Source organism: Lampris incognitus, chromosome 2 (genome assembly GCF_029633865.1).
Source record: "Lampris incognitus isolate fLamInc1 chromosome 2, fLamInc1.hap2, whole genome shotgun sequence".
NCBI lineage: Eukaryota > Metazoa > Chordata > Actinopteri > Lampriformes > Lampridae > Lampris > Lampris incognitus.
The window spans coordinates 12,497,998-12,509,714 of NC_079212.1; the positions used below are offsets into that span (position 1 = coordinate 12,497,998).

Below are 11,717 nucleotides of genomic sequence, written 5' to 3' on the forward strand. Positions count from 1 at the left end.
ATTTTAATTAGGGACAACCTATCACAATCTGATAGTCAAGCAAATAAAAAAAATCCTCGCAGACAATGGGGAAGAGATTTAAAGAGGTCTCAGGTAGAGTTTTTTTTTACTTCATACCAAAGAGCTTGAGGGAGAGGGTCGAAATATAAAACTTTTCCCTAAAAGATGTATACAGTCAATCATCGAATGAGGCCCTCTACTGGACACCAGAGCGGAGAAAGTAAGGGAGACACAGACAAAGGTGACCTGAATTGGCCAGGGTCAAAGACCATACTTGGGCTATCATGGGAGGAGGCAACCAAAGCAACTCAACAGAGACGCAGCAGGAACTTTTGAAGGATTTATGTACCATCTTAAGTTGATGAAGCTTAAGGCAAGTTCATAGAACAGTTTTCTGTTTCAGGACAACAATGGTTTTGTCCTATGGGCCCTTTGTCATTTCTCATGGCAACGAGTACCTCAGTGTGTCCAATACATTTATGCGATTATCGAAATATTTACCATTCTGTTATTCATTGTTGCCATTGAAAAGTGTTACAAAAAGAACCCCAATTGTCATAAACCCCCCTATGACGCTTACTGAAACAACTTATATTGCCACATATTGCAGCAAACATCTACACCTGCTTAATCAAATTCAAAGTTGTGGGGGACTGGAGCCTATCCCAGCATTCACTGGATGAAAAGGCAGGGAGACACTCTGAGCAGGTCACGTTTGGAAATCATTATTGCAAAAAAAAAAAAAAGCTTCATTGTGCTGTAGGTCATTTTCATCTCAAAGGCTTGGAGATCCTCAGGAGATCCTTTTTATTTTATAATACTCCAAGCATAGTCTGGAAATCTACCAGAAAAAGCATTTCACCGCATGTTGTACGAGAAGTATGGCTATGTATGTGAAAAATAAAAACTCGCGACTCTCTTGCGAGGGCTGACTGTTTGGTAGTCAGCCCTGTCAAGAGTTGAGAAAAGCAGATTTTTTCAGGTCACATATTTTTTATCGGCCAACAAGTTGAGTGAGTTTGGTGGGGCCATGATAAACACAGAGTGGTCGCAAAACACTAAACTGAGCACGGTTAAAGTCATTCCAAGATAATAACAGTAAAAGATGAACATCTGAAACAGTTGTATTGTCCGCAACTTTTTACTGTTGCAAGCATAGCAGCCATTGAATCACTTTTTTCCTCTTTTCTGTGCATTCAAATTAGGTCATACATTTGCTGCTCTACGCTCCGTACATCTACAAAAAAATCAAAATCAAAATCCCCATTTCCCCAAGAAACAATCCTGCAAAAAAATCTAGGTAAACAAATACGAAGATTATACCTCTAGGTGTCGCTGTCGCTTTTCGTGAGGGTACTTGGCAGAGCGGTGCAAGGACGTCGCACTCTGTCATTGGTCACTCGTTATTACGGGGTCAAAGACTGTTGCGCATGCGTAATCGGTAGGTTTTTCCAGCCACCGACTGCGATCTGTCAAATCGGCCAAGGCTTTATTATTCCAGCGCCTTCAAAGATCCGAAAATATTTAACCCCATTAACGATCATTCAAGATTTTTAGTCCAGCTTGAGGAGTCGTTAGTGTCGGAGCCCTTCTTTAAGGACTTCTGCAACCGGCAGCGAAACAAAGAATGACGAACAGTTCAAAGAGGAAAGAAGAAATTCATGTCGTGAACGGGGGTCTAAAGCAGTCCACATGGAGCAAAGCGTTCAACGGTAACGCTGTCTGGGAGGAGAAGGTCAGTCAACTGGCCATATCATGTCGCGAAGCCGTTCCTTTTTTTATAGCCTAGCATACACGTCCTTTGATACTCACGTTTTTAATTATTTTTCTTTTTAGCTAGCTAGCCCTTCATATGCAACTATTGTACTAACGCCCTTCTTGCTAAAAGCTCACTTGAACGACGTTAGCTGCTGTTAGCCAACGCGTAGCAATACCAACTGTATAATGTCACTATGTTGCAGATAGTCAGTAGAAGACTTCTGCTCATCAAAACAGGGCGTCGTACAAATGCCATGCTCTGATCCACATAAACTCTCCATCCGTCGAAAAGAAACGGGTCCCAATATTTAATTAAGTTAGTGTGAATGTTCACCGTAGTAAGTTTCTCCCGTCTCGTTGTTGTTATAATGGGTGCACTTTAACAAAAGTGCTTTTGCATGAATCCGTGTCATGAACAGTGACCTTAGCTAATTGCATTCAGATTTTAGAAGGTGCTCGAAGTAGAATTTTACTGTCTTATAGTTGGAGCTTTTATGCGAATAATGTTTGCTGAGTTAAAATCACCAGCTAGGTCGTGGTGGGTAGAGCCTTAATGGTTCTGTCTAATCATACACAAGTGTTTGACGTGTTTGTAACGTTGTATCCTTAGAGGGAAACTGGAGAGGAGCTGGATAATAATGCAAATTGGAGGGATAATGAACCAAAAGTACCATGTTGGTGTAATGAAGGTATCAACTAAACCTCATCTTTTTAATCTTGCTTATGCGTTTTCTTGAACAGGATGAATTTTTAGATGTGATTTACTGGATCCGGCAAATTATTGCAGTTATCCTTGGTGTGATATGGGGTGTTGCACCACTGAAGGGATTCTTAGGCATAGCCATGTAAGTATTAATTTCACCTCTGCTCCTCTTTTCCCCACCAGACATCTGTCACTAAGCTTATAGCTTTGCAGACATGATTAGATGACACATTGTGGGATCAAACAGATGGTAAAGAGCTTACTAAGGCAAAGGTGATTGACAGATTTACCGGTATTTGAACTAAGGTATCTTGCTGAGAAAATACTGATTTGCTAACATCTTAACGTGTCGCCCCTCTAGATTTTGCATCATCAATGCTGGCGTCCTGTATGTTTACTTCAGCAGTTTTCAGCAGATCGATGAGGAAGAGTATGGTGGCACATGGGAGCTCACGAAAGAAGGCTTCATGACATCTTTTGCTCTCTTTCTGGTAGGGATGTTAACTTTTTAAACAAGTACTTTGCCTTTTTCTTACTTCAGCAACATCTGGAAAAGGCAGTAACTCACTTCAGTAACGGGCACCATAATGCTGAAATGTAGATATTCCACAAACTACAGGTACTGTGCGTGGTTGTTATCTGTCCTATTGCTAGATTATGCCAGGAAACTGTTGAAAAACTGGAAGCCACTACCATCAGTGCTAAGTATTACTGAACAACAGGAATGGAACACATTATTCATTTTGAAAGTATTTATTAGACTGAAAATGCATTTAATCAAGATTGTCATTCAAGCACAATTATTAGTCATTGGTTATCTCAAAATCTCATGAAATTATGCAAAAGCTTTTATGCTCCATGTTAAAAGTGCAAGTAAATACATTTCTTTATAATCCATAGTATCTTTTTTAATTGATGGTCAATGACAGGAACACCTTTTAGGGCCCTTCGCTATCACCCTCTAGTGGTTGTCTTCATTTTGATACCTTGGCTATAGCGTCAGATTTATGTCATATGTCGCGTGCATGATAAAACATGTTCCACGATAGGGCTGCATGATATATTGCACAATAGGCAGATCGCAGGATATGGCAATGGGAAGTAAGGCAATTTAACTCAAAACACCGCATGCTACAACTTTTTGCTGCTTGATACAAAAGGAAAACTTGCACGGTTCTCATTTTCCATGACTAATTTACAAGACAAGTCTGTCTCATTTAACATAGTTTAATCGGATTTAATGCTCAAAAATTTGTAATTTCTTGCTCCGTTTGGACAAATGCCACGTCGATGACGTGTTTGTCTGCTAGGCTAGTAATGCGCCCATTGCAGTTATGTCTGCGAGCATTGCAGTTAATCTGTGGATCAGGCGGGCCGAGTCATAAAAATTTACATTCTGATTAATAGCAGATGGGTTACAGGTGGGTGAAATAATACATAATTAATAAGGAAAGTATTAATTATATTCTCTAAAATGTGAACATATTTTAAACAGATTAGACTCATTGCACCAACTGCAGCATCCATTTACTTCAAGCAGCAATAGAGGCACACAAAAAAAAATTCAGAAAATTAAGAAATGAGAATTAAAAACTAAAAAAAGGAAGGGCAGAAAAGTTCTGTATGGGAGCGATTTACTGAAATACTTCACCATGACGAGTCAAGTGCTGGGTATGTCCTCTGCAAAGGTGTTTCCCAAACTTTTTTTCTGGGGATACACTTTTTAAAAATGACAAACAATCACGACACAATTCACAATAGGCCTTAGCTATAAATCGTGAGAAAAGCAAATTTATGCATAAATGAACGTTTGACCATTTTTACTGCCATTTCTGCATCACCTTATATTATTTTGAATAGGTAAATCTGCCATTTCGAAGAGCTATACGTTTGGTAGATCACAACTTCGTTTTGCCCTGTGTCATTGAAAACATATACACATACTTTATAAATGAGACCAAATAAATGCATTTAGGCGGCATTAACAGGTTCTCATTGTTTTTATTTCCTCATCAGTAAAGCAATACACACATTAAATACTTTATAAATGAGACAAAAGTGCATTTAGGTGGAGTTAACAGGCTTATTGTTTTTTTTCCTCTCATCAGTAAAACAATGTACACTAACCGTCCATATTAGATTCAATGTTATAAGTACAATTATCACAACAATGCGAATATTGAGTACTATCAAAGACATGCTTCTTGTTGAAAGTTTTTTTAAATGTTCATTTCTGTTATCAGAACAAGTAGGCATGTGTTTAAGTGCAGCTATTATCAAACAGTCAGTCAATTCGAACGGTCAATGATCGTTAACCACATCAGGTCGATGCCACGTCAAATCTCATTAGGACCGTTATGTGCTATTTACTTTTCCTTAATATTATCTTTTTAGGTCTACTTTAATTTTAACAACACCTATCTAATGCAATAGGTGGGCCTGCTTGCAGTGTACAAGAAGAGAAAGCAACGCGGGCGAAAACCATCAGTGTAGCAGAAATACAAACAAGTTCCCTCATGTGGCTCAAAGGTGTACTGCAGATATAAATCTTAACTGTGGAAGTAATTCTGTAAGTTTATTTGGCGAGCCAAACAAAATCTGTCTCTGGATCATATGCAACAGCTGCAAAGCGCTGTATGTATGTGATAGCCACAAAACTGGTACCTCAAACATGGAAAACATGTTACCATATCATCATATATGTTACATGCTATATCCCACCGAGAAATAAAGGTAATGTGTGATCGGGTGTGGGTCTCTAAATCAAAGAAAATTATGTGTTCTGGTGCATGGCGGGTGGATGATGAGGATTTGGATGGCATCAGAGCAGATCCGCGCATCACTATTCTTGGCCGTCGCGCTGTGTCGTCTGTCTGGCTCCATCCCTTCCTCTTCCCATACGAATGGTAAAAAAAGGCACCGTTGACTTGTCACAAATTCCCATCAACTCCTCTACAAATCACCCCAATGATTATTTCTTTCCAAATAGAGCTATTCAAGTCATCTGGTGAAAATTCCTGTATTTTTTCATATCGCAGTATATATTGCAGTGCGACTTCTTACCAATGTCGTGCAGCCCTATTCCACGAGCAAATTATATTATTTCACACATGCAAATATTAACTGCCACTGTGAGTCTTCGTGCACAAATTCAACAGCCGAGAGTTGTACACACAGCTAGCAGGAAACAAAACTATGGACGAGGCAAAGAATGGCTCTTGCGTGCAAAGCAACCGCCACATCCGAGAGAGTTTCTGCCTGGCACGTGCGGGAGGGCATATACATGCTCTCACAGGTTAAACATTACTTTTAGCATTACATTTGATATTCTTTTGATATTCAGATTCAGTGGCTAATAACTTCTTATTCCTATGGCATAGACGTTTCAAGGTGAATTTGTATTCTACAGTGTTTTCCTCATGAATTGCTTTTTTTCTTTATTTGATGTATTATATTTCAAAATGCATTAGATTAACAAAAACTAATGTAGAGATGCGAAACCAACTGCATATTGTTCAGAATGGTTTTGAATTGGTTAACAAATACAGACTTGTCTGTCAAGTCCCAACAAAGCAAGTGGTTGGTTCACGAAGACCTGTGCATTCAACTCATAGATCATCAACAATGCTGAAGATGGCTTCCGATTCAGCAGTTAAGTGGAAAGTTAAGGGAAATATAATTTATGGTGCTGAACGACTTATCCTGTTTTTTGCACCTCTTACTGTTGCGAAAGCTTCTTAAATGTTTTAGGTAAAGCCTTCATGCCATGTGAACCCCACTTTCACAATTGTGAAACATTTATTCCATTTTTGGAAATGCAAAAAAGGGGGATTTCACTGCTTCTTTTTTTTTCCTCGTGAAGACCACATCAGACCAGGTCCTGATGAAAAACCACTTATTTTTATTATGTTTTAAATTAGGACGGTGCACAAAAGCGTTAATCTCAAAATGAGAAGAGATGATTTATGCCAGGACTCGGGAAGGCCTCAGGCGGACAGTTCTCCGTTCTCGGCTGAGATGGATGGAATAGTGCCGCAACACCTATCTTTCGGTTTAATTAAAGGCCTTATTGTTAAGGATTCTGTTATTCTACAGTATTGCCATTTGTTAATAACAAAAACATTTTCAAAAAAGGTTTGACGTGTTTTATGCATGTTTTTAATCCCGAGGGGTTTGGCTGAACGAGGTCCTATCTCTGTAGTTTCTGTGACAATTTTTCTTGTTCTCATAATAGGCTCCAAATCTGAGACAACGCCTGACAAAGTGCTGTGAGGCAGAAGCTCAGAAACGGCAGACCAGCTCTTACAAATTTAAGATTTCTATTTATAAGATTAACTTCGTTAAAAGAAACACTCAACAGTAGGGAAAGTGCTCAACAAATAAGGAGCAAAATAATCCAGTGATTCAAGTAAATTCTTTAATGGACAGTACACTGGATTATTTATAAGATTATAAATAAATATACATTTCTTTGTCATTTCTCAGTACTCACATATGTTGAAATGAAATTTGTCCTCTGCATTTAACCCATCCTATACACTAGGACTAAACCTGTCCTATACACTAGGACTAAACCCATCCTATACACTAGGACTAAGGCAGTACAATTCCAGATTCCGTCAGCGGTTAGCCCAAGTCTGTAATGTTTTACAACCTGAACCTAACGAGTCAAACAAAGATACAAAACACCCATATTTCTGTTTGTTAGACAATACAACAATACTTTCAATGAGATAGCCATAACAGCGTAATACTCTGACATTTTTCTGACAAATAAATCACAAATCGCTCAGTAATCAAATTCGTTTTAGCAATTACCGAAAGCAAAGAACAAAATAAATAAATGAACGAACTGTAATAAATAGAACAAGTTAGTACGATTATAATAACAGCGGCACAGCTGAGGTATGAGGCATTTTGTCCTCCCTTTAACGGCTGAGGTGAGCTGAAGCTTGACGTCACTTTTGAGTGAGAGGGATGCAAGGCGCCCAAGCTGAGATGGTATATGTTTCCACATTTTAACAGTGCAATTAAAAAGTATAAATATAGTACAAGAATGTGCAAACAAAATGTATTTTGCAGTTTGCCTTTATTGATAGCCTACATTTAGCATATAAACCCCCCCCTCCAAAAAAAAAAAACAATATCCGAATCTCAAAATTGAAAACCGAATACCAATGAACAAATATCCAAATAGTTGAATATTTGGGTCCCGCCCTATGAATTTCAATATCAAAAGAATATTGAACTTAATGCTATCTTTTTTCTTTTTTTCTCCCTTTTTCTCCCCAATCGTACTTGGCCAATTACCAAGCTGTCCTGGTCACTGCTCCACCCCTTCTGCTGAGCCAGGGAGGGCTGCAGACTACCATATACCTCCTCTGATACATGTGGCGTCACCAGCCGCTTCTTTTCACCTGACAGTGAGGAGTTTCACCAGGGGGACGTAGCGTGTGTGTGTGTGGGGGGGGGTGGGGTGTCACGCTATTCCCCCCAGTTCCCCCTCGAACGGGCGCCCCGACCGACCAGAGGAGCCGCTAGTGCAGCGACCAGGACACATACCCACATCCGGCTTCCCACTCGCAGACACAGCCAATTGTGTCTGTAGGGACGCCTGACCAAGCTGCCACACTACCCAGACCCATATTAGCCTAATATTTTGTTGCACAATCTTTAGAGGCATCACTGAATCAAGTGTTTTCTGTAGCTCAAAGACACTTGAATCAGTTCATCCGGATACAGTGTTTGACAGATACGTGTCGTCACTCATCTAAGTGACCTCTTCAGTCTAAACTGACTGCAGGTACCCCCATCCCTTATAAACAATACAGTGGCATAACGACTGAAACCGACGTTCTATTTGGTCAGTATAGTCATGCTCATATTTGCGTATGAAAGTGATCGTGCTTTTAGTGCCAGGCGCAGCAAAGCAGCCCCAAAACATAACTGAGCCTCCTTCATGTTTCACTTGATGATGTTCTTTTCTTGGAAAGCTTCATGTTTTTCTCTGTGAACAGAGTTGATGTAACTTGCCAAAAAACTCCAGTTTTGACTCATCTGTCCAAAGAACATTCTCCCAGAAGGATTGTGGCTCGTCAATATCCAGTAAATTCCAGTCTGTCTTTTTTTTTTTTTTTCCAGAAGGGGTCCTCCTGGGTGTCCTTCTGTTGACCCCACTTTCACTCAAAAAGTGACGACTGGTGCAATCAGAAACCCGACATACTACCTTCACCTTGGAGTTCAGCTTGTATCTCTTTTGTCCTTGGTTCTTTTTCCACCATTCGCACAATCCTTGTGTTCAATCTGGGGTCGATTTTCCTCTTGCGGCCACACCCAGAGAGGTCGGCTACAGTTCCATGGACCTCAACCATCTTAATGATATTTGCAGCTGTTGTCACTTGAGAATGGTCTTGTAGCCTTTACGTTTACCATGCGTGTCTATTATTTTCTGTCTGATCTCCTCAGACAATGCTCTCCTTCGCTTTCTCTGTTCCATGTTCAGTGTGGTGCACACAATGATACCAATCAGTACAATGACCACTTCTCTCCATTCAAATAGGCTGAATCACTGATTACAAGATTGGAGGCATGGGATACTAATTAAATTAACTAATTTGTTTGAAATATCACCGCAATTCTTTATTATTTTTTCTAAAGGGTACCAACAAATATCCAGGCCATTTTAGAATATCTTTGTAGAATAAGCAATAATTCATCTCTTCACAGCTTCTTTGCTTTATTCTATGATGTATCGAAGACATGCAAGTATACATGACAAAATAACTTTTAATTTCATCACATCTCGGGAGGAGTGAAGCATTATTTCAACGAGCTTTGCGGGTACCAACAAATTTGAGCACGTCTGTACATCATAGAAACTATACATTGAAATCAAGCTTCGGTGGGATAAGAGACTTCTCTGATTTGATTCATACACATTTTCTCACAGCTTTTACTTGTAGTTCCAGATCCACTGAAAAATCATGTACATTCTTTAGACCCCCGAATCGCATCGTTTTAGTGGCGCTTATGGATGTGTAGCTGCTGATCACTTAAATGGAGACGAGCAGACTGATACAGTCTCATGCATATGGATATTGTAAACTTACTGTGCAGTATGAGTCGTCATCAACTATTACTTTCTTTCACTTCATCCTCACGCACAAGATCTGGATCACTTATGAATTGTTGGGCAAGTTTGTTTTGGGATTGCATTTTTGTAGGCTGGATTTGGTTAGGTTTTACAATTTTAAACAAATGTCCCCTTGACTTAGAATATTTTAGATCAAAGAACAGTTAAGGTTTGACTTGATAAATACCATCTTTTGTGGAAGTATTAACATATATGCATCATTTCAAAGTTGTATTGAAATATATGCTCCCCATCTCAATTGGGACCAATTGGTCTATTGTACTATATTACAGCTTATCATGAATCATTCTATACTTTTTTTTACTATGTTTACAACAGTGTTATGATTTTCCTTTCTTTCTGCTCATGTTGTCAAGTATGAGATATTTTTGCTGTTCCTGAAACTGGTTTTTATGTCTAATCTGCTATTTCTCTATCTCTGTCTCCACCAGGTGGTGTGGATTATATTTTACACAGCTCTACATTATGACTGAGAGGAATTGATCACAGAATAAATACGAACATTTCTGTTTGAAAAAAATGTCAAGACAAAGAGCGTAGAACTCCATGGCGGGAAGGGTATCAACACTCCTACACAGGACTTTTCAGTGTGCAGTGTATTTTGGGAACTGTAGTTTGAATGACAAGATCCTGCGAGCCCATCACAATGACTATGTTCAAATTCATTTTCTATAGTTGGAGGGTCCCTCATCAAGGCACCTTGCATTACACTTAAAAATGTTGTATTTTCTTCCTTCCGTTATTACATCATCCCTGACAAAACACTATTGAAATATGGAGAGCGATGTTTTCCTAAGACTTAATGCATTTCCAGGTATGCTGAAGCAGTGACTTTATGGAAATGAGAATGAAGATGTTCTCTTAGTTTTGCTTTGAATCGAGCCGTTTATGCTGTTATTAAGGGTTGTATGAAAGGGGGCATGTTATATTCTTAAGATAAAATGAGCAGTACGTGTGGTCATCCTTTTTCTTCTCTCGACATGATCAAAAAAATATTAAGTCCCAACTGGTAGTGTTTCTGAGTGTGACGTAAGACCAACATTTAGGGGGGCAAATAAATAGAAATACTGTCTGCTCGAGTTGAAATTGAGTTTCTTCAAAACTAATACACCTTAAAAAAAATCAATTGCTTGCTGTGACAAAGTTTTTGTCTAAGCATGAAAGTAATGATTTATGGATTACTATTGGTTACCTGAGTCATCCATGTACCCTTAGCTCACAAGGTAGTTATGTTTTGGTGAACTGGATCAGTCAAAATACTAGCCCTTTGACCTTCATATGTCTTTTTTTATATTTGTCAGATGGATCTAAATTAATTTAATATAAAGTCAAAACTGTTGCTCTTTAATTTGTCTATTGGTCTAGCTTGCAGTGAATGTAAAAGTATTAGATAACCTTAACTCATTTAACATAATTGGCCAATATCAGCTGCAAGTGCAGGTACAGTTATCTGCCTGCACCATCACTGCACTAACTTATCAGTTGGGTCCTAATCACTTGTCCATGCAGATTATGCTGAAATCCTTAGAGTATGAAAACCTGCATGATTTGAGATGCAAGACGTCCAAAGAGTTGGGCTATAATTGTTTTGTGCACTGCCATGATTTGCTTTTAGTATATCTTGATATCATTTATCACCAGTGACATTATATCTAGAGGATAGAATTAATTAAAAAAAAAATTTCCTTACTGCATAGTTTCCAGATCAAAGTCTTACCCAAATGTTCAGAAATTAATTTAAAAATGTTTGTATATTCTGTACTATGTCCCATATGTCAAATTCTTCATTGTATTATGCTGATTTGTTTGTATTTGTTATATCTTACTTGATGTAACATACCTCGCAGTATTTTATAGTGGACACATTTTAAAATTGGCTCTTGCAAAATTAACCATGGAGGTTGTGTTTGACAGCATTGTATTATCTGATTGAAATCTTTTAGGAATCATTAAACGTGGGCTTTGTTTTGCCTCCATTTTCAGAGAAATTGTGTTTTCAGTGTTCTTGAAATTTTGAACGTGAAATGTCGGTTTGTTGCTTTAGTCCTCGTGTGTCTGTAATGAGCTTGATTTACTGGTGGTTCAGTGGTTGTAGATGACAAG

At 38.7% G+C, this 11,717-nt stretch overlaps 1 protein-coding gene across 1 annotated transcript; it reads left to right on the forward strand.

Annotated features, from left to right (window-relative positions):
- Positions 1-1,458: 1,458 nt before the first annotated feature.
- On the forward strand, positions 1,459-11,339 carry rab5if (RAB5 interacting factor). Its single transcript, XM_056274335.1, has 4 exons — positions 1,459-1,735; positions 2,500-2,603; positions 2,823-2,952; positions 10,046-11,339. The coding sequence occupies exons 1-4, from the start codon at positions 1,628-1,630 to the stop codon at positions 10,085-10,087; spliced, it is 384 nt and encodes a 127-aa protein (XP_056130310.1). The 5' UTR covers positions 1,459-1,627; the 3' UTR covers positions 10,088-11,339.
- Positions 11,340-11,717: the final 378 nt, after the last annotated feature.